A 21,932-nucleotide genomic window follows, 5' to 3' on the forward strand; every position below is an offset into this window, starting at 1 on the left:
GCCAACTCAACACGCAACAATCTGTATGTATGTATATATGTATGTATGTATGTATGTGCGGGTCTCGTACATCGAACGACGATCTCTACCAACATAGCACGGGGTCCTCGGCCGCGACAGTGACGGCAGCTCGTGCTGGTCCTCTGCGGCCCAACCCCGCCCTCTCTTTCTAGGCTCTTTTCGTTCCATTTTAAATAGTCTTTGGCTTACGCACAAGCGCGCCATGAGACTTAGCGTTTAAATGTTTTCACAGTTACCCCTTTTTGTGGTTTATGCACGGACGGGGCTCACGGCTCTTGAGCAAGGAGAGGAGTTGCCTTACTGCAAATTGTCGCATCGTTACCACATGTGCCGGCGCGAAAGGTGACGATGAAGCAGGAGAAGATGAAGCATGCTGCTGTTGCCATGCCGTCATGGCATTTTTTGGGCCTGTGGCCCTGTCTACATCTTCGTAACACACGGTCCTACCAAACAAGGTCATTGCCGGTTGGCAGGTGGGCATGAGCCCACGGTGTTGCACGTCGTCAGCACCGGTCGACACCGCTAATAAGGTAACACATGCATCATTCTGGAACCGCATCATGCGCGTTGGGCTGTGTTCTCTGTAGTCGGTGAGGGTAATGGCATACGGTGACGGATTTGGCGATCTATGTTGCCTGATGTGGCAACTGAAGCCTCGTGTGGTGGAAACCACTTGGTGGCGCAGTCCGGGCTCCGGCGCTTGGCGAACCCTCGCAGAAATTTACACAATTAATCTTCCTGATGGGAGTCGCAAGTGGACCCACTCAAGGAGTGAGGAGCCCCAGCTGGTAGAACGTTTGTGCTGAGGAGGGGCAGCGGGTTCTTTGTGTTGTGTTCTACATGAGAGGATCAATTAGGCCGGATAGTACAACGCATCCTGGCGTCGTTTGATTGTAAGGAACTCCTGCGGTGCAGCGGTTGCCGCGACGTTGCGTTTTTAGCACCAGATGGGCTGGCTGGGGGACTTATTCATGTTATGTTCTCGGCAAATTTTACAATAGTGCAAATCCTGGTATTGCAAATCGGTTAAACCTATGCTCATCATGATTGGGGTTCCAGTTCCCGCAGCGGCTGTAATATTGAGCACGAAATTGTAAAACGACCCGTTCGAGCGTATGGCCTAATGTAGCGCAAAGCCTCCCAGCCGTTTCGCTGACGGTTGCTGGCTGGATGTTGCTGATTAGGTACTGGAAGGCAGGGCCCTCACCTGCAGGCACTGCAATGTATCCGTGATCATCCGATGTTTTTGAAAAGGTAGGCAGGCTGGCCCGGTGATGCCGTGTTGACACGTGCGCGAGATTCCGCAAGTGTCAGTGGGGTTTGAGGCGAAAAGGCATTTCCCTTATCAAGTATATACCACGCCAACCTTGTTCTTTGCCTAAGCAGTTTTCAAGATAGTTTGTCGGTTACGCCAAACGGATCTGGATGAAGCGTTCTTCCAAAGACAACTTCACCCTTCCCAAGGCGTCCTGAAAACATTGTGCACATTTTCGGGAACAGGGGGAAAATTAAAAGCCAGAGCCTTGAATTCAATCCATCCGTTCTGTTGTAGGGAACGAGCAGCGCGAGCAGTGAGCTCCTCGCGTCCCTAGCGTATCACCTGCCCTAAAGGATTGCAAATGCATAACTGCAAAAGCGTTTGTAAGCAAGTACCTGTGGTATTTTCATTGCATTCCCAGGCCAAGTCTCTCGGTCGGTCCATTGATTTCATATCGTTCATACTCCTAATCATTGTTGGCATGGCGTCATTCATAGAATCAGCTCGATCGACGATGTAGTTCGAAAGGACTGCGAGCTAGTCTCGGCGGTAGTTAGTCGCCGTACTACTGCTCCAAGCTGATGGTTATGCTTTACGTGAGAAAACCTATTGGAAGTTTTACAATTTTGATTTTATAATCCAGCTATTCTCTTGTCTACCTCATTCGCCCCTGAACGGTAGCCCTTGTCGAGGCACTTAGGCTCAGCTCTTGCATGATGGCCACAGATGGCCAAAATGAAAGCTACCGTTTGGAACCTTTTGACGATGCGTTTCAAAAAGTCAAAGCTCAGGTCACCACCGACTTGTCGACCTGCGCAGTAATGTTGCAGCGCTTACTTATGGCAGTTGACCTGTTTCCGCTCGGTACGTATAAAATCACTCGGGGGACGCTTACGAACAGTGCAAACGTCCGCGGACGCAACTTGCTCGAATGCGCTGTTTTGGCAGGCGGACTCTCCAAGGGTCATTATGCCGAACAAGCCATTCGTCGCTACTGGTTGCTGTGGATGCCCATGTTGCACAAGCAACAAAACCTGTCGGCGCGTTCTGCCGAAGGGCTAGTCCCTCCTCTAGACGTACAGGTGTGTGTACCGGGACCCGCAGAGGAAGCAGGCGTGACCGCATCCGGACCCCGCACGCCCACGTGACAACTCAGCACCACGTTGGACCAAGTCCTTTTTATCGAAGCCAAAGCAGGCGCGCTCAAGTAGCCGCTGTGTACACCTGTGACGCATTCCATCCTTGTCATGCTGTGGAGCTCGCGTTCTCGGCCCCACTGCCTGGCCGGGCTGTTGGTGCCTTTTGGCGCCCTTGGACATCTTCCTGCCTTACCTGATCTAATCTAACCTATTTCCTTCATCCACATCCTATCGCCAATCCCGCATCCGCTGGTTCCCCGCACACGTCCGAACCCTACATCTACACCTACACCACCTTCAATCAATTCCACCTCCATTTCAGTGGGCCTGGCTAGTCCACCGGCTTAATCCCACCAAGTACCTGGCGGACTGCACCGCCCGCTTCGGAGCGCCAGTTCACCCAGCAAATGTACGACAGGCTCTGGGGTTTAGCAGCAACACTAACAGCAGCCAGGCACTGCCAAACCCGCAAGCGCCGCCGGGTGGTCCGCAGAGCCCGTCATCTGGGTATCACGGCGGAGTATCTGTGCTGACTAGGCAGGTGTGGCATGGGGGTGATTCTGTTGGTGAGAGGTTTGCTACTACTACTAGCTTTACCGTCGTTGTACTTGCGCCAGGTTTGGTACTGCTACTGCTACGGTTTGAAAGCTGTGTGCACAAATATCGATCTTTCGTTTTGTGTTCCTTTATGACTTTCTTTATGTCTTGGCTTGGCTTGCGGCGGCGGCGAATGGATTTTATCTGAGTCCTCTGTGGTACGGCAATCGACCCCGGCAGGTGTGGGAAGCCGATTACCCCACGGGTCCCGGGCAGCCGCCCGAACATGTGTTTTGGCCTCCAGCGCCGGCCCCAGCAACAGTCTACTGCTCCAGAGTGCACGCGAAGCAGCAAGGGTGCCCCAAGCCGCATCTTTGCCCACATCCACAGTCCTGCCATCACGTTCATTTGCATCCGAAGCTACGGTCAGCAGATTTGGCAGCAAAAGGCTGCTACGGAAACGGCAGTGGCGGCGGTGACGGTGGCGCGCCAGCGGCAGCGGCTGCTGCTGCTGCTGCAGGCAGCTTTGCGTCTGTGCGGGGCTATGTGGTGGAGTCTATGCTTCGACAGGGCAGGTTCCTACATCAGGTGATAGCGATGTCGATTTTAATGTAGCCGAAGGAGTTGGATCTGGGGCTGGTTTCAGAGCTGGTTTTTGGAACGGAATGCGCAATGCAGGAAAAAGTTGTTGTTGCGGCTACTGCTGCTGCAGCTGCCACCGCTGCTGCTTGTTTGCAGCTCTACATGAAGTTTCACCGCCATGATGGCGGTTGAGTCAGTTACTGACTGTCAGCCCGTTTACTCTTTGAAGCGCCCAGCCGGCGCCCTCCCCGTCCCCTGCCGGTGGTCCCTCGTCTGTTATCCGCAGTAGGGCACTGTAAGGCACTAAGGGCCGCTCGAGACTCGACACCCCCCTTCACCCCCTTCTGCGCCCCTCCCTGCCGCGGCCTGTTCAAGAAAGCAACGTGGCCACAATCGCCGTCACCCAGCCTCTTCCTTTGTCACTGCAGCCGTCACCCTCACTCTCACCCTCACCCTCACCCTCACATTTTATCCCCTCTCCCGTTCTTTCCACTCTTCCCGATCTGCCACCACTACCACCACCACCACACTGCTCTGCAGACGCTGCGCTACTTCTACCAAGATCCCGACTTTCTGGAGGCTGGTCGGATCCGTTACTTTCGCTTCCTGGCGCTGGCCCGTACCCAGAGCCCCGGCGCATCGCCCCTAAATCCAATGTACGACCAAGATCTGATGTGGCATTCTCACATGGCGCTGAGCGGATCCTACGTGGCGGACTGCGAGGTGATCATGCCGTACGGTCGCCGGCCGCTGCGTCACGACGATACTCTGGACGGGACGGTTTTAGTTGACTCCTTCAAGTTCACTTTGGAGCGCTACGAGGTGCGTTGTGCAGCGTGTTTTTGTGTATGGGCGTGTGCGTGTATGTGCATGTTACTAATGCTCTCTTGAGTACCGCGACGAGGGGGATATGGCGATTATGGTGGTGATCTGGAGGATAAAACTTAGTACCGAGGCGACAGCGCCGTGGACCAGTATGTGTGGGGAGGGGAGGGACGGACTGGGTTTGGACCCGTGGGGAGGGGGGTGGGGTAGGGAAGGAAGGGGGATATGAAAAGTGGTGACCTGGACTTCGTTATAATCGGAGGTTGTGGGGTCTGACAGGTTTGGTCTGGGGGGTATTGCGGCTGGGGGCCCTTACGTGTCAACGTGTTCCCCACGTTCCGCAGTTCTTCATTCCGAACCAACTCTCTCCCCCAAGCCAGGGGTCCCCCTCCCGCCCTTCAATGACCCTCAACCACCGGAGTAATCCGCGTGTGACTCCACACGGCCGAAGTCTACATGTGGGATGCGTTCTAATGGGGCAATACCAGGGAGACGTTGGTGATGTGATGGTGGTGGGATGTGAACATGGTGCACAAGTGTTGTATGTATCGTATCACCCACTGCTGCCCACGAAATGCCTCTTCATTAATTTCTCAATTTCGATCAAAACCGACCCGTATGTGTGCACACACGGTCCCCGTTCGCAGAGTCTGACGGGCCTTATGGTGAACCCCTCCCCTACAAGAAAACTGCCCACGTTTATGGCCCAGCCGCTGGTGGCGCACCTATGGCCGCTGGCGGCGGCACTGAGCGACCCACGGGTCGCTGAGCTCCCGCCGCCACGCAAGCTCGCAGCGGAGCTGCGCGCCGGCGGTATGCTACAACCTCGCCCCCCCCACCTTGAGGCCCCACAGGTGGACCATCCTGCATCGCCCCTCCCTTTTTCTGTCTTGAAGATATTCAGGGCTAAGAGCAAGAACAAGGACAGCAGCAGCAGCAACGGCGGCGGCGAGGGCGGCGGCGGCAGCGATACCAGCAACCGAAGCAAGGTTAGAAGCAGCAGCAGCAGCTGCCGTAGCGGCGTGTTCTCGGGTGACCCCGACTCGCCCGCATGGGACCCCGGCTTCAAGTCCCCCCCGCCGGCAATGGGCAGTCCCGACCACTTGTGTCGTAACGGTACCTTCGCCATGTTTGGGTTGTGGAGCCTGGCGGACCGGCTGGGGCTGGGACTGGGAGGCAGCGGAGGCGCGGAGGGAAAGGGGGAGGGAAAGGAAGGGGGGGAGAAGGGCAGGAAGGAGGGTGTCACGGCAACGACTGCGCCTGTGGAGATGAAGGCGAAGGAGGAGGAGCCCGTGGGCAGCTCACAAACCAAATCGTCAATTCAGCACCAGCACCAGCAGCTGAACCAGCAGGATGCAGCCCATGTGCTGGGTAGCACCTCCGCGAACGGTGTTGGTGGAGGAGGAGGAGGAGGCGGGGGGCTGCTGGGGTCGTGCTTTAAGAGCAGTACGTTAGCCGAGGCTGGGGCGGCTGGTGGTGGTGGCGGTGGTGGTGGCGCTCCGAGGACTTTCAGTGATGGGGAGCTGGAGGCGGCGGTCAGGTGTGTGGGGTGGGTGGGGGAGGGGGGATTTCATTCGGATACCTCTCGAATAGTGTATGTGTGTATGTGGTGAGGGGAGGTTGAGCTATGTGGGTGGTGGGATAGGTGCTTGTGAAGAAAAATACGCACACCCATCATCTACCCCCCCCCCGGTGGCGTTTCCCCGAACTACTTTTACCTTTCTTCCTACGTCTTTCTCCCACCGTCGAAGGCCTTGCCGTCGGGGGAGCTGGAGGGGGAAAGGGTGGTTGGGTTTGTTTCTCTCCGTACAAATCTCTCCCCCTTGCCCAATCCACACATCTGACATTTCTCCACCACCACCTCCACCACCCGCACGCACACCCACCATCTCCACCACCATTTTACCACCACCACCGGTGGCGGCGGAGGCTGTAACCCGAGCTAACACATACCTTCCGCCGTACATGGCGTGACGTGGCGTGACACGGTCCCCTGCAGGTTCATGACCCGGAGACTGCTGCAGCTGGCCGACCTGACCGACCCCACCTCCCCTCTGGCCAGTCACCAGCACCCGTTCTTGGACGTCCTAGCGCCCCTGCCCGGGCCCCCAGCCACCAGGGGCAGCTCACCAGGGGACCCCGCCGCCGCCGCGGCCGCCGCCTCCCCCTCAACCTTCCCGTCGTCCTCCCCAAGCTTCCCCGTGCTCCAACAGCCCCTGCACAACCAACAACCGCAACCCGCACCCACCTCAACCACAACTACAACCACCACGACGGTAACCGCCAACTGCTCCACCCCAGTGTCAACAACAACATCGACGGTGACGACGACAAGTAGGCAAGGTCGATCAGAGGAACCTGGTGGTAGTGACATCTGCCGTACTAAGACGGACGGTAGCGGCGGCGGCGGCGGTGGCGGCCTCCGCCGGCGGCGGCACCCCAGCCCCGCGCCGCGTATCGATGTGCCGTGTGGCGACCTGGCTCCCAGTCTGCGCGGGGCTCAGTGGGTCTACCTGGCGCCGCACCAGTATGCGGTGCGGGGGCAGGTGTTCTACACCCCCGCGGATTACTGTCTACTTGGAGCCGCGGGGTAGGACACGGGTGTGGGTGTGGGTGTGGGTGTTAGGGCGGGAGGGGCCCCGGCGTGGGGGTGAGGAGGGTTTGCGAATTTTCGTTGAGCTGCTGTTTTACTTCTTCTGCTGACTATTTTTTAATGTGATTTTTTAATGTGGTTTTTAACGCAGCTGATTTGTCGGCCTTCGTTGTGATTGCTGTGCCGTATAAAGGTGGTGCCTGCCCGGTCCGCTGGCCGCGGAGATTGCGGAGAAGGAGGCGGCGGAAGCAGCTGCGGCGGCGACCACGGCGGTCGAGTACGACAGGCAAGCTGAAGACGACGTTTTAAGGATGCTTGCGGCGCGCCGCCGCCTCCGGCGCCGCCGTCGCAGCGCTTGGTGGCGTCGCACCTTGCGGCTGCCGCGTTCTGGTGTATACGACGCCGACAGGGAAGATGATGACGATTACCACGCCTTGCGGTTGCACGGCAACACCCTGGGCAGTGTTGTGTTTTCGTCGCGGTGGCCGCTTCTCATGGCGAAATGTTACCAGCAAATCTATGAAGACATGCGACGACGACGACGACGACGACCAGCTGCCCATAGACATACGTGATGTACTACGTGTACGGCATTACTTATCGTGGACAGGTTGGGCAGGTGTTGACACTCTCCACACTGCCACGTGGTTTCTCTTAGCCACACGGGGCATAGGGCGCCGTGAAGTGGATGATGGTGCCGATGATGTCTGGGTGCGCGCGGTCTCGGTCTGCTCATCACAATATCTTTTGCAAGTAATGTATGGCTCGTTGTTGTGGATATTCTTTTTGGAAGGCGTTGTGTTTCCAAGCCGCTGCGATGCATTTATCGTCGGCAACGGAGCCAGGAAGTGCAGGATCATTACGGCTACAATTATTACATACGGTTATTGTTTCACAAATACTGCAGTTAGCTGTCTACCAGGAAAAAAGTGCTTGGGCAGGGGTGTGCACTCTTTCTGGCGGAATTCTCGGTCTCCGTTTGCGTTCCTTCATTTGAAAACCTCTCTGCTGCATTACTTGCTTGGCGTCATCATGCAAGGATGACTTATGATGCCTAGCAAAAGCGTGCGGGTGTAGGAATGCCTGGGCCTATGGGTGTGGGGAACTTGACAAATTATTATTGATATAAGCAGAGCGGTAATATACGACAGTACTGCAGGGGCGTACGGCAAGAGTCACGGCGCACGCATCAAGAAGCGTGGGAGAGTGGCTCATGTGCAGTTGTCTGCAGGGAACAAAGCCTAAAATAAAGTCTCCTCTTATCTCTGCTTTCTAGTCCTTACTAAGGCCTTACTGCGCTGTGGCAGCCCACGCCATTCATTTGTTGCGGATTTGCTGGGGGTCATGGGACTCTGTTGATACTGATCAGTAGGCGAGGAAGGGCTTCTGAGGTGCCGTGATGTTGCGTCGATTTGTCAGGTGCGCCAGCAGTCCGCAGTGCTGCCCAGTGCGCCTCAATGCACTCGCAAGTCTGGAACGACTGGAATCCCTTTGCGCCTCATGTACAGCACGACACGGATACGGTTACCGATACCGTCCGGGAGCTGCTGCTTGGGTTTTGACTTGCCGGGGGCTGTATGCAGTGTTCACCTTCCGGCGATCCGTTCCCAGGGCGGGCGGGCGGGATAGCCCTCTTATCTAGCTATTACGGACATACAGCGTTCGGTCCCCCCAGGGCCCCTCAAGGCGCCTTCATCCGAGCTCCCCACTGTGTGGGCCCCCCCCCCAGGTTACACCTTTGGTGGGTAACGGGAAAACTGAACAAGGTGTACGATATACACACACATACACACATACACGTACAATCTCTCCCTCTCTCCGGGGATACAGGTGGTGATGAACTGAACGTTGACAGTGGACAGTGAATGAAGTCCAACCCAGGCCAGAACAGTTGGGGAAGGGAAGAGGAGCGTTTCTGGGTGGCAAATGAGGAGTTCGTTGCGCCGCAACAGCGCGGCACGGCTGCCGCCCTCTTAAAGAGGTTCTCTTGACAGGTTCTGATGCCACAAGAGAGGACTCGGCTGCCATGGGCGCCCGCATCTTTTCTTCGACGCACCTGTAACCGCAAATCTTCTCGCACATAAGTAAGTTCTCGCACAAAACGTTTTGTCAGGTGATGTCGATTGAGGACGGGATGCGATTGAGAGACCGAACAGGCGGGGAAAGAAAGGAAACCAGTTATTTCGTGTTGCTTTGTTGCAAAAAACAACGCCTGGAACAAAGCAAAGTTTTGCGATCTACACAACATTCCAACCAAGTAACAAACCTTGTTTCAACCAATTAACCAAAGTATGAAAAGCACGGCTATAAATCCGGCTATAAACATTTAAAGCGCCGGCGCTAAGTGGAACGATGAACGCACGCTACCTTGGATAAACAAAACAAGTACCGGATCGGACCAAGATCGGGCTCCGCGGAGAGTCATCTTTCGGCGTCTTTGAACCCATAGAGATAGCTCCCTAGGCTCACGTGGATGGATCCCACACTACACATGTACGACCCTTTGGTACGACACCTGCTCTGTTCCGTACAACCGCCTAACCTGTCCCAAGGACACGCGCAAATTGCTCTGGATGCCGCTGCCTAATTATACTCATGTTGGCATGTACGGCTCGCTGCACACGTGTCGTACGGCGTGCGTTATGTGATGGCATACGGCGAGATGATGCTACCGGATGCGACAAGCTTGACATGTTCGTAGTGCCTTGCCGGGGTAGCACGGGCACGCACTTTTTCGTTTTTGTTCCATGCTCCGCAGCTCCCAGTTCATGTCCTACCAGCCATACCACCTGCAAGCTTTTGACTATTTGCCATTCAATCAGTCATTCAGTCAGTCAGTCAGTCTGTCTGTCTGTCAGCCAGTCAGTCGGTCAGTCGGTCTGCCTGTCTGTCTGTCTGTGTGTCTCTCCGTCCCTCAGGTACAGGCTCCCTTGGAGATGCACTCGTCCAGAATGTCCTGCAGATGTACGACAGCACTTTTGTTTGGCAAACGAGTCGGCATCATCATCAAATTCGGCTTAGGTCACCAGCCATTCCATATCCGGAGTACTTCTCCCATCGTTCTTACGAACCGAAAACGGCAAATCCAACGAACTTATCGAGACCAGGTGGCTAGTCCCCGCCGTGTAAAGTCATCAGTACAGGACAATACATGTGGGATGCGCCCCGAGGGCCTCCACACGAACAATAACATCCGCCACTGATAATCAAATGGTAAAATAGGGGTAAAACACACACAAAGTGTAATGAAACAAATCAAACTCCTAAAAAATATCAACTATCACGTCGACCTATACACCGTGTGTATGTGGTTAAGCGGTCCTGCACCGATAACTCTTTCAGGTCCATTACATCCCCCGTGGAGTCCCATTCCTTTTCATGTGAGATCAAGATCGGAGCCTTAACAAGCATTAACACACCATCATCTCATCTGTCGCCATGCCATCATCGCTATCATTATGTATTATTACTGTCATCAGATCTGTATTAATGTATTTTAATCTGGCTGGATTCAAGGGCGAGGGGCATCTTTCCCTCACCTCCACGGTCTCGTCCTCGTCGAGAACATCCCCTGCCGTACCACTAGGCAGTAATGTGCCGTACCCACCGCCGTACCCGGCCACGGCCCGTGCCACGGCAGCGCGCGCGGCCGTGCTGCGGTTGGGCGACATCGGCAGGGCCGCCTGTACGGAAGTCTACACACAGCCGGCGGCAGCGTGTACGGCAACGGGAGTGGGGGATAGCAGCACAGGTATATCCTGAAGTTACGGTTTGAGAGCACTTTCGATTTGAACTAGTCGCCACTGCGCGTGAGGCGTCGGTAATTTAGCCCCAGTACATGCGCCGGACGATTCCGCTCCAGCGGGAAGTAGCACGTGCGTTGTGTGTGTGTGTGTGTGTGTGTGTGCATAAATGTCAGCAAACCCCCATACAGCGTGCTGACCTATTGACCTAAAAGACGGCCCACCGACCCACCGACCCACCGACCCACCAGGTGTTGCTCAAGGTCAAAGTTGGTGCGGGGAGAGGGTGCAGAGCGGGGTGATAAGAGCGGCCGCCAAGCCAAGCTGCCGAACTCGCCTCCCGCGCCAACGGACCCCGCGGATGACGGACTGGCGGCGGCGGGAACCTGACGGAGACACTGACGGAGCTGCTGCTGCTGCTGCTGCTGCTGCTGCTGCTGCTGGTGATGATGGTGATGATGATGCAGCCCGGCCGCAGCGTCGGGCACATCCTGCAGGCCGCCGTACGGTGGCGCCTCGCCGCCGCCGCTGCTGCCGGCGATGATCCGAATCGGGGGCAGCGCTGCCGCGAATTGGCTTCGTACGGCGGCCGCTGCTGCGTCGGGGTACGGCATGTCGGCGTCGTCGCTGCGAACATTTTGGTCGCCGCCGCTCGGATCGTCGCGGCCCAAGCCGATGCCAGCCGCCGCCGAGCCAACGACAGTGAAAAGAGTTGGGCCGGCAGCACCGCCGCCGGCGTCCGCTTGGCGCCTGTCGGACTCCATGACCGCGCTTTGAAGTGAAGGGGAGCTTTTTCAGTTTATACAATGCTGCTGTTGCTGTGCTCTTTGAGAGGTCTCTATGAGCCCTTGGAAATAAATACCTGAAAAACTACTGGAAGTTCCAAACCTATCGGAAAGGCAGCCTGAATGAGTCAAGATTGGGGCCCAGTAAGCGCTTGCGTAGGTTGTGACGCCAAAGCAGTGCGATTAGAAAAGCCGTGAGGCGTGTTCGCGACCACAGCGCCGTTTTAAGATAAAGGGGAGGAGAAAGGCAGGAGAAGGAGGGGGCCCCTTCCCTCGAGGTTAGGCGCTTTACAGGGAGACTTTTCGAAACGATGCTTGGGAGCTGTACTTGCAGATTTGCCTTCGCCAATAGAAATTGTCAATTGAAAGCGATGTGAGACGTTAATGTTGTCTGCACTTCTGGCATATAAGATAGGAAGTATGAGTTTGTATCTTGCATAATAATCCTTCGTTATGGCGCCGGGGACGAGCCGTTTATTCAATGGATTTTGACCCGTGGGTCCCGATCCGTGCAGTAAAGTACGGCGCAAACAATTGTATCGGCGCAGGTGCGCTTTTAGCGTTGAACAGCTATTCATCCCCAAGTCTTCTCTCCTGGAAAAAGCAACAGACAAGCGCATGACTCCTGTCGCGTTGATGTTCGGGAGCAAAAATGTCGTTTCCTAGTGGATCCCTTTTTGAGCCAAACAGATCGACCGTCTGAACGGGGCGAGTCGGTTGCTGTGCATATGTTTTTAACGTGGTTTCATCCGTTTAACTATTCTCAAATGGTGGGGACTTAAGAAGCATTCAAACAGCGTCTCCCACGAATAAATCTGCTTTCCTGTCCATCGATCACGCGACTGCTGACATGACGGTTTGAGGTGCCCTTAGGCCCTTCCAAGACCGCACGAAAGACGAAACATACAGCAACAGCACATATCAAAAGAGACCTATCCAGCAGGGCCAATCGCCCGTCCTGTCTCACGAGCCGACGCCATCACATCACATCACATCACCCTCAGAGCTGCATCTCTATCAGAGGCCCATCAGGGAGGGGAATTTTGAAGCGCTAAACCCATTCGGACGTGAAATCTGAGGCCCCCGCACTCCTTTATTATTCCGACGATCATACGCAGAAAAACATATGGACAACACCTCATTCGCGCAACTTAAAATGTGCGAGAGTAGCCAGATGGAGCACTAGATTACATGCGAAAAAGATTGACAACATCTGGCTGCTAGTCGCCCTTTGCAACCTTGATGCCCCATCTTGCTGATTTCTCACACCCCTCGTCTTGCTGATCTACCCTTGCTGTTTCATCTCCTCCGGCCCACTTTAATACCACCCCGTTCCGCCTTTCACGACCTAACTCAGCATCAGTCGAACCAAACTACGGACATTCTCATTCCCCACAGCTAGCTAGCCCCCGCCACCACGACTGCTGGGACTGCAGCACCAGCACCAGCACCGGGCTCGAGCACCACCACCACCGCTGGCGTCTCTGCAGCACCGTGGCTGCAGTGATGCTAGCAGCAATAAGCTGTACGACATCAGTGCACTGCGGTTCAGCCCACTGTCACCCCCGGTGCAGCCCGCTGGTGTAGGGCCCACGGGGACTCACTGACTCCGTACAGGTCGGTCGCCTGCGGGCCTCACTCAGTCCCTCTTCTCCCCCTCTCCCTCTCTCTCTCCCCCCTTCCCTTCCTCCACTTTTCTCCCTCTCTCTCCGTCTCTCTGTCGTGCTCTCGCATTCCCTGTGTTTCCCTCAACTCACTGAAAGCTCGGCTGGTCTGTGGATGGCATAATGGAAAAGAACATGGAAGAATGATATATTGGCTAGAGGGAGGCAGGGAGGGAGGAAAGGAGGGAGAGAGTAGCGGAGGAAAGGGGCACCGTAGGGGCGGCACCACCGCCGCCGTAAATCCCGCCGCCGCCGCCGTCTTCTTCTTCTCTTCGTAATCGTTGTCCGCGCCACCTTCCACTCTCCACCTCTATCTGTCTGCGCGTGTCGTCATAATGGCCAACAAACGACTGCTGTTGCTGCTGCTGGCGCTGGTGTTGCCGCTTGTGTGGCTACTGCTACTGCTGCTGCTGCTGCTGTGGCATAACAACGGTCGATTTGTGTTCCCTCTCCCCTCCCTTGCCCCACCTTCTCCTGCTTTTTCCATCTCATCCCTCCTTGTGTTCGTCAGGACGTCCTTCTGCCCATACGTAAATCGTTTCAGTTATTAGATCCTGTCAACACTTTGTCCCATTCAAATCAACACCGTCACTCCCCACGGCCACCGGCAGCTGCAGCTCAATCGGGTCGGTCAACTCAACGCGAGACAGAAACGCGAATAAAGGAAGTGACGCGACTGAGAGCAGGAAAGTGCTTTGTTTGAGCAATAGCGCAAGGCCGTCCCCAGCATTGCCAGCGTTGACTGGCGTTGACTGCCGACGGGTTTACATACAGACAAACCGACCGACTTTGGCCATGAGTCAGCTGCAGTTTGCGGGGCGCCGATCGATCCTCTCTGGGCTTTGTGGCACCGGCGTTGACGCCGCCGGAAGCGGCGAGGCAGCGGTGGACGGCGGCGACGCTGCCGCTAGGCACAGCCCCAGGCCGGATGCAAGTCCCTGTACGGCATCAAAATACGTGCTGGTGGCGACGGCGGCATCGCCGCAGCCGCCGATTCAGGCCAGAGCTGGGGCGACACTGCAGGCGACAGCTGCAACCGCGAAATCCGGGACCGGCGCTCGAGTTCTTCACATGCTGGCTACTTCGGTCCCGCTGTCTTGCTGCCGTACATTCGCGGAGAGCCCGCGAGCGTTTGGCACTAGCGCTTATAATGCCGTCGTGGCATCCGACGGTGCGGGATCGACTTCTTTGTCGCCGTCGCTGCCACCGCCTTCACAGCCGCCGCCAAAGCCGTTGGCGAGTCCCCTGGAGGACGCCGTGGCGCTTCCCTCGGCTTCCCGGAACCCGCCGCCGCTAGCGGTCCCTCTTCCCCCTGGCGGCAGCCTCCAAATAAGCTCAGAGGACGGTGGCGCCGGCGGCGGTGCGTGGAGTGCAGCGACGGCGTCGGCGACGGCGAGTGCCGCGGCGGCACTGCCGGCAGCGACGGCGCCGCCACCACTGGACGCTACCGATGGTTTCTTTGCCGAGGTGTGTTGAAGGCCGTGGGCGTGTATGCCTGGCGCAAAGGACCAGTGCTTTTGGGGACCTGGTTACCTTGTCACGTTATGGGGGGCCGGGAGGGCGGGAGGGCGGGAGGGCGGGAGGGCGTAGACCGCCCTGCGTCTCCTCTTTCATCATCACGGTGAGGTTGGTGCTGGGGAAGCGACGACCCACCCACAAGTACCCCCTACCACCCCATCACAGCCCTCCGTGCGGTCCGTGTGGCTGCCCGCACACAATAGCAATCACTGTCGGTAATTAGCGTCGTCCAAAAGGAGTTCGGGCATCCGTGTGCATGCTACTACCCGCGTTGTGTTCCTGATCCTGACGTACACGGTATTCCTCGTCATCTTGTTCGTACTCTCCACCTTGGGTACTACCGTACAGGATACGGCAACGCGGGCCGGATACAACCGACGCCGATGCCTCTTCCGCCCGGTGACCAGCCGGGGGGCGGCGGCGCCCGGCAGCCCGTATTTGATGGGGCCCCTGCAGACCATCCGCGCCGCAAACCGTCCGGCGCAGCCGCCACCGTCACAACTGAACCATGGGTCGGTGGGCCCAAAAAACATCAGGGTGAGGGAACTTGGGAAGCTCAGAAGCTTGGGAAGGTGTGCAAGAGTTAGCTGGAAGGCTAGGAGTACAACTCCCAAAGTTTTGTGAATTAGCGCAAACGGGTGCATGTACGGATAACATGTATGTACATGTGTTAGTAGATGGAAGTAGAGGTACCCTACTCAGCACAGCAGTCGAATTTCTTTCGTATGAATTATCGTATTCGTAGGTTTCTGCTGCTGCTGCTGCTGTTGCTCCTTTTCAGCTGCAGCTGCACTTTCTCTCCTACCTCCCAAATCCCTGCAACCCTGTTTCAACCGGCCTCTGCGCTTGCAGCTAAGTCCGCTGGATCACGGCATGCTGCTCACCTGTCTCAATCCAAAGGTAAGAGCACGAAGGTACGACAGAACCTGAAGGATCCATTCAAATTACGATTTGCACACTTGCTATCACGCACTAGCGAGGTCGGAGCCCCTGCCTCTTGGATGATAAGTAGGAAACTCGAGTGAACGCCCCCTGCAAGTGGGCCCAAACCGGAGTTCTCCATTAACTTGACCTTATCAGGCTGTGCAGACCCGGGACTGACATCCTTGCAAATCTTCCTAGGAAATGCCCGGGCAATGGAGTGCCGCGGGACCTGCACACACGCCTTAGCTCGCACCGCATCACACCAAGCTGCGTCGGCTGGCCCCACCCACCCCAACCCCCGTTTCGCTAATCCCGCCTTTTGTACGTATTAAGGCGTTGTGGCTACCATACGACTTGGATGGTAGACAGCTGGCCATTGCCTTATCGTACACCCTGGACGAATTTCCGCTGCTGGCTGGCCGGTGGGTGTGTGACGGGGTTGCGCACCGTGCCATGTGGGTTTCTCTCTTATATGTGAGCAGTGTTAAGTTAATGACAGTTATACTTTATTACCCGTCATGAAGTATACCGACGGTTATACTCCATGTATAACCGTCATGAAGTACTGTACGAGACTGTACGAGACCAGCAAGGATGTCCCCTGTGAGAGCCGCCAAGGGCGCCAACCAACTGATGACGAGGCAAAGTTTAGACTAGCTACCAACTGCCTAACCGATCCAACTGGCACAACTCCCGTAAGCACGGGACCTAACCCAACGGTCCCCATGAGACTTCAGGCTGCGGCCGTCCATTAACGGAGGACGCAGCCGACTTCAGAGGCTAGCCGCCCGTCGCAGTCTCGCCTTTGTCGTACAGCTGTGCAACAGCGGCGCGACGTTGCGCGAGGCCGTCAGCTGTACAGCCCCCCTGGAGTATTTCCTGCCATTGGCAGCACTGAACAGGAGGGCCTTTACCCAGATGGGGAGCGAGTTGCCGCCGTATTTCGAGGTACGGCAGTCATTCAGTGCCGTACCGTACTGCCTAGCGTAAGGTTCCAATAGAAAATTATTCATCATTAGCACAAAATTCAGCAATTGAATGGCAGTGTTGGGGTAGGTTGATTCGTTTACATTTTGCTCAAACACGGCAGCAGGTTCCTGTAGCAATGTCGAAGTAGCTTCTTCCCAGGTATAGTCCTTTCCTCCGCCCGCTAATGGAACGAAAACGTGTCACATGTGCTTTCCTCCTTCTGCACTTTCCGCACCATTTTCTTTTCACCACAAGCCGCTAATCTGACGCCAGCGCCGTACGTCATGCATTGGCACGCAGCCCATGGACACCGATGCCGTACTGTACGGCGGGGAGCCGCTGCTAAAGGTGCGGCTGACACACCTGCTGCCACACGACCAGCTACCCGCGGGTCCGCGCAGCGACCGCCGCGGCAGCCTGTACGCCAGCGGCACCAGCTGCAGCATCGGCGGCGGCGGTGGCGGCGGCAGCTCCAGCAGCTGCCACTTGCCGGCGCCGGTCCTTAACGTCGCTGCCGTCCCCGTCCGAGAGCCTGCCACAGCGCCAACCGAGAGGATTCCCACCCGAGAGTGGGAGCGGGAGGCCCCTCAGGGTCCAGGGCTCGGAGACGGCGGGTGCATTCTCGCCGTGACCCTCCACCACGCCGTGATAGGTGAGGGGGAAAGAGTGGGTCTGCTGCTGCCGCTGTTGCCGCTGCTGATGGTGATGGTATTGATGATGGTGATGATGATTGTGATGGTGGTGGTGGTGATGGTGGGTTTTAATTCTTGTAGGGTTTACGATGCCCCGGCCTTTACCGGGGCTTAGGTCCCGCCGCATCTGTACATTTCACGTGTTTGACTCACTGACTTTTAAAGCAAAGCACACATTTTTGTGAACAAACCAGCAACCGTACCCTCGATCTCTTCGAGTCAGGTTGCGGATCTCTGTTTACAGGTCTCGGAAAAAAGGTGTTTGGTATTGTGCAGATGGGCGTTCAGCTTGCAGGTTCCTGGAGCGGTTGGCGGCCAACTACCGAGAGGTGACGGCCGCCGCCACGACGATTCCCCCGATGCCGGCGCCGGACTCGCCGCCGCCGCCACAGCCGCCACAGTCACAATTGCCGTCAGGGTCATCCTCACGGCAGCTGCTCGTTTTGCCGTACGAATCCCCAGCGGACCCCAAGTCCGAATCGTCCGCGGCGGCAGAGCCTGCACCGCTGGAGGCGGTGGTAGCGGCTGATGTTGCAGCTGTAGCTGCTGCTGCAGCGGTGGCGGCGGCGGCAGCGGCGGCGGCAACAACGGACCCAGTTGCAACTACTGCGGTAGGGACGGCGGCGGCGACGCAGCCTCGTTTGGACGAGGCGGGTTCGCCGGACCAGGAAAAGGGCGGCATGAGGGGGCTATCAGCAGTAGCGGTGGCAGACGTCGGAGCTACAGCCAAAGATCTGGAACCACGCCAAACGGTCTCCACACGCCGCATGGGATACAGCGGGGCCGACGTCAGAAGTCAGCAGCAGCGCAGCAACAGTAACGGTAGCAGCAGTGGCAGCGGTAGCAGCGGCAGCAGCACAGCAGGCAGTAGCAGCAACATCCTCTTTAGAGCGGCACCTGGTGGGAGCTGCGGTCACGCAAGCGGCAACACTGATTACGGCAGCAGCAACGGCGACGGCGGCGGCAGTGATAACGGCAATGGCAGCGGTGGCGGCGGCGGCGGGTGCGGCGGCAGTAGCGGCGACGTCGACGTCGACGGTGGTGATCCTTGGAGGAACACAAAGTCGCCACCAACGTGTCAGCATCCGAGCGAAAAGCCAGGTGCCGGCGCTGGCATCTGCACCATCATACGGAAGCGAACCGCCATCCAGCCGACACAGCCTCCAGATCTTCCGCGGTTTTCAATTTCTGTCGCGGCTTCCACCTCGGCGACCTATCCGTCGCCCTCACATCCTCCTCCTCCGCCGCCGCCGCCACTGCCGCCACAGCAGCTCTCGCCGGCGCCTGCACGGCCATCACCTCAGATGCCTATCCATCCGGAGCAGCTGCCATTACCGCCATCACTACTGCCGCCACCGCAGCAGCAGCCGTCGCAGCACCAGCAGCAGCAGCAGCTGATGCTGTCGTCACCACCGCCAACGCAGCCGCAGCAGGTTACCTTTGATCGGTCGCTGCTCTTTCCTGCTAGGGATGTATCGAGTTGGGAGCCGGAGCCAGGATCTTCCCGGGCCGCCGTCGACGTCGACGCCTCCTATGGCACACCTGCTGGCGGCGGCGGCGGCGGCACACGCAGCGGCGGCGGTCCTGACAGAGGAGATGAAGGAGGTATTGGAGCCGGCGGCAGTCAGGGGCTCCTAAGTAGCCTGACGATTCAACAGGTATGAAGAGGGTTTTGAAATCCAGGATTCGGATCCAGCGGATCCCTGGGATCCAGTGGAAAGGAATCAAAGATGGCAGTGGGATGTTACGTTAGGATGCGATCCAGACCGGAGCATGTAGGGCCCCCATCCCGCAACGTGGCACATCCTGCTTCGCTTGCATCCCAATTCCTTCGGAATGCTCTTTCCTGGTCGCGACAGAAAGCTCCTACCCGATTTCCTTGCAACACGTTATAATATGATATTCGCTTGGGCGGAAAAGGAAAAGTCGCCTCATTTTTCTTGGGGGAAGGATTGATTGGGGATGAAGGGGTACTTCAAGTACTGCAAGTTGCAAGAGATGTACTTTATTATTTTGAAAGGACACGAATGGTTGTTTGGTTTCGGAGACCGGTAGCCTACCTGATCTGATCTCTACTTCCAACCCCGCGCTCCAGGTAGCCGCAGCCGGCTGGGCCCGATCGCTGCGGTCCATGGGTAAGATGCTGAGGAACGTGGTTTCGGAGGAGCGCCGTTGGAGGGGCGCCTCTGGTCGCGCCCTCGTGTGTGAGGTGCTCCATCTGCCGCCCGATCAGGTCGCGCGGTTGAAGGTAAAAACGGGCGGGCACGATTGCCCACACAGGGTCACGGTGTTGTGGTCGTCGCATATGCACGCGAAAGCTGGCGGTTAGCGGTTTGCGTTTTCGGTTTTTAGATTCAGAGTCAGTTTGGATGGGCGGCCCTGATGTCCCGTGTTTGCTGTCAGGCAGGGACAACCTCCCCTGACATTCAACACCATACGCACCAGCGTCGCATTAATTGTTGTACTGGTGATGATGCCAGCCGGTTGCATCCGCCCTCCATCCATTCACGTCGGATTTCCGTCAGTTCATGCATACATTTGTCTGCACGCGCGCCGTACATTCATGGCATTCACCGACGGCTAGAAACCATACGCAAATACTTTTATCATGCCTTTTGTGTGAGTGGTGTCCGTTTCGCAGCGTAGACCAAGCACCGTCGGCTTCGGCACGCACACCCTTGGCCCTTTCCGTGCCTCACGTCCTGCTTACCTGCACAAGACACCTCCAAACTAGCACAGAACACAACTAGCACACAAGGTTACTGGATCAAGCACCTGGAAAGCTTACACGCTCGCAACCAACCCGATAATGCCCGACCCAGCAGACACTCCACCACCGCTGCTACTGTATCTCGGTTGACGCACCCTTCGCATCTGCTGCTCTACAGGCACTGGCGGCACCTGCCCGTCCGGTCCCTCCATCTCCAACCACCGCCACCATCAGCACCAATGATGCTCTGGCGGCGCTGGTGTGGGTGCTGATGTGCGATCTTCGAGGGCGGCCACTCCCCGGCACCCTGCCAGCGGGCGCAGATGCAGCTAGAAATAGCGTGAGCAGCGGTAGCGGCGGCTATATGGGTCTTGCCATCGACCTGCGGCGAAACGGTCGGCTTCATCCGCGGCCAAGTCAACAGCTGTTCAGCACCGACAGCAGCGGAGACGGTGGCGGCGTTGCACCCGCAGATACGGTACCACCTGGCTTCTTCGGCAACGGTGTTTGGTGCTTGCACATACCGTCACCACTGCTGCCCCCGGTTTCGGCAGCAGCTGCCCCTGCAAGCGACCCGGACGGCAACGACGCTGTCAAGGGACTGTTCCACGCAGCACACAGCGACGCCGGCGGCCTTCGGTGCACGGCATGTGGGATCGGTCGCATTTGCGGCGCCGGGAGCACTGTTGATTCCCGGTTTCGAGGTGGCAGCTACTGTGTAGTGTGCTGCCTGAGGAGCGGCGCGGCGGCAATTCGGGGCTGCCTGAGAGAGCTGAGGGAGCGTCCCGACGGAGCAGAGCAGGTGGGTGGTTAAAAGGGTAGATGGCGGCGGTGCGCTTATATGTGCAATAACATCACATGCACGAGTTAACGTTGGACACCTTCATGTTTTAGCTGTTCATTACATGGCATTTTTCGAGTGGAGTTCGTGGTGTATAAATGACTGGATGCTGGACCCCCGAAAGTCCGCCATACACAAAATCGGCCGTCCCCGTTTCGTTGCTGTCCGTATACCCCTGTGTAAGCCACGCAGGTGCTCCAAACCGCTCAATCTCAACTGACGGCTCCAATGAGCTCCCAAATGGGCATGATGGCCGAGGTGTGCTGCAGACAGGTGCGACAAGTCAATCTGCATCTTAATTGAATCGCAATAGACATTGCGTTACGATGCAAAGAAACGGCGTGAAGGCCTAAGACCATCGGAGTAGGAATCATTGCAACGTTATGGCAGCTGGGAAAGAAACGCGCATGCAATACGTTGCTGCAACCGCCGCCGGCCCCGACCAACCCCCCCGTTGCGTCCCTTGCCATCTCATGATGCACATCTTATGCAGGATGCCATGCTGACCAGCTGGCAAATGCCGTACTGGGATCTGGAGTTTAGTTCTGGAGCCACTGATGGCGACATCCGGCTCCAGAACCGGCCAGTCCAGTTTCAGTCACTCCTAACCCCGAGCCCGCCCTGGTCGGCGGCTGTCATGGCGGCTGTGCCACCGGATAGGGTCCGTGTGTTAAGTCCAACCGCTGCAACTGCCACAACTACCGTTGCAGCTCACATGGCGCCGTACAGCTCTGGCTACAGCTCTGGCAGGCAAACAGCATCTAGTACTGGGCCCTCGAAAGGTGATGCAGCTTCATCCATCGCGCCACCACAAGGTGAGGTCTCATGCAGCGGGAACAGCGTCGGCCCCATAATGCAGCAGTCGTCGTCGTACTCTCGTACGGCAGGTGGAGTAAACTTGTTCATCGTGGTTCCGGAAGGAGCCGCGGCGGCGTTGCGGTGCAGCCAGGTGATCAGGGAGCTGGTGCCCGGGGGTGTATTCCATTGAGTCGTACCTCGTACAAACCCTCATGCCGTACAAGAGGACCGGATTTTTCGATACGCGCCAGTTGATGGCGGGATAACTCGCATGGACAAGCACGATGTACAGCTTAATAAGAAAGGAGTTATCGGGCACCGGCGCTCGTCTTG

The 21,932-nt window shown here is 57.1% G+C and overlaps 2 protein-coding genes across 2 annotated transcripts; both read left to right on the forward strand.

Moving 5' to 3' along the window:
- Positions 1–1,995: 1,995 nt before the first annotated feature.
- On the forward strand, positions 1,996–10,158 carry VOLCADRAFT_87826 (uncharacterized protein; the record flags this gene model as incomplete). The annotated part of the gene is made up of 11 exons (XM_002947384.1): positions 1,996–2,361; positions 2,741–2,959; positions 3,196–3,543; positions 4,078–4,359; positions 5,010–5,216; positions 5,433–5,902; positions 6,362–6,896; positions 6,946–7,012; positions 7,308–7,666; positions 8,685–8,696; positions 9,874–10,158. The coding sequence occupies 11 exons, from the start codon at positions 1,996–1,998 to the stop codon at positions 10,156–10,158; spliced, it is 3,150 nt and encodes a 1,049-aa protein (XP_002947430.1).
- A 3,784-nt stretch (positions 10,159–13,942) lies between these two features.
- Positions 13,943–21,789, forward strand: VOLCADRAFT_116469 (uncharacterized protein; the record flags this gene model as incomplete). Its single annotated transcript, XM_002947385.1, has 13 exons — positions 13,943–14,614; positions 15,014–15,202; positions 15,518–15,565; positions 15,923–16,011; positions 16,327–16,537; positions 16,859–16,906; positions 16,940–17,172; positions 17,495–18,908; positions 19,346–19,498; positions 20,139–20,762; positions 20,994–21,074; positions 21,295–21,616; positions 21,689–21,789. 13 exons carry the CDS (start codon positions 13,943–13,945, stop codon positions 21,787–21,789), a joined length of 4,185 nt encoding a protein of 1,394 aa, XP_002947431.1.
- Positions 21,790–21,932: the final 143 nt, after the last annotated feature.

This window comes from Volvox carteri (genome assembly GCF_000143455.1).
Source record: "Volvox carteri f. nagariensis unplaced genomic scaffold VOLCAscaffold_6, whole genome shotgun sequence".
Classification (NCBI taxonomy): Eukaryota; Viridiplantae; Chlorophyta; class Chlorophyceae; order Chlamydomonadales; family Volvocaceae; genus Volvox; species Volvox carteri.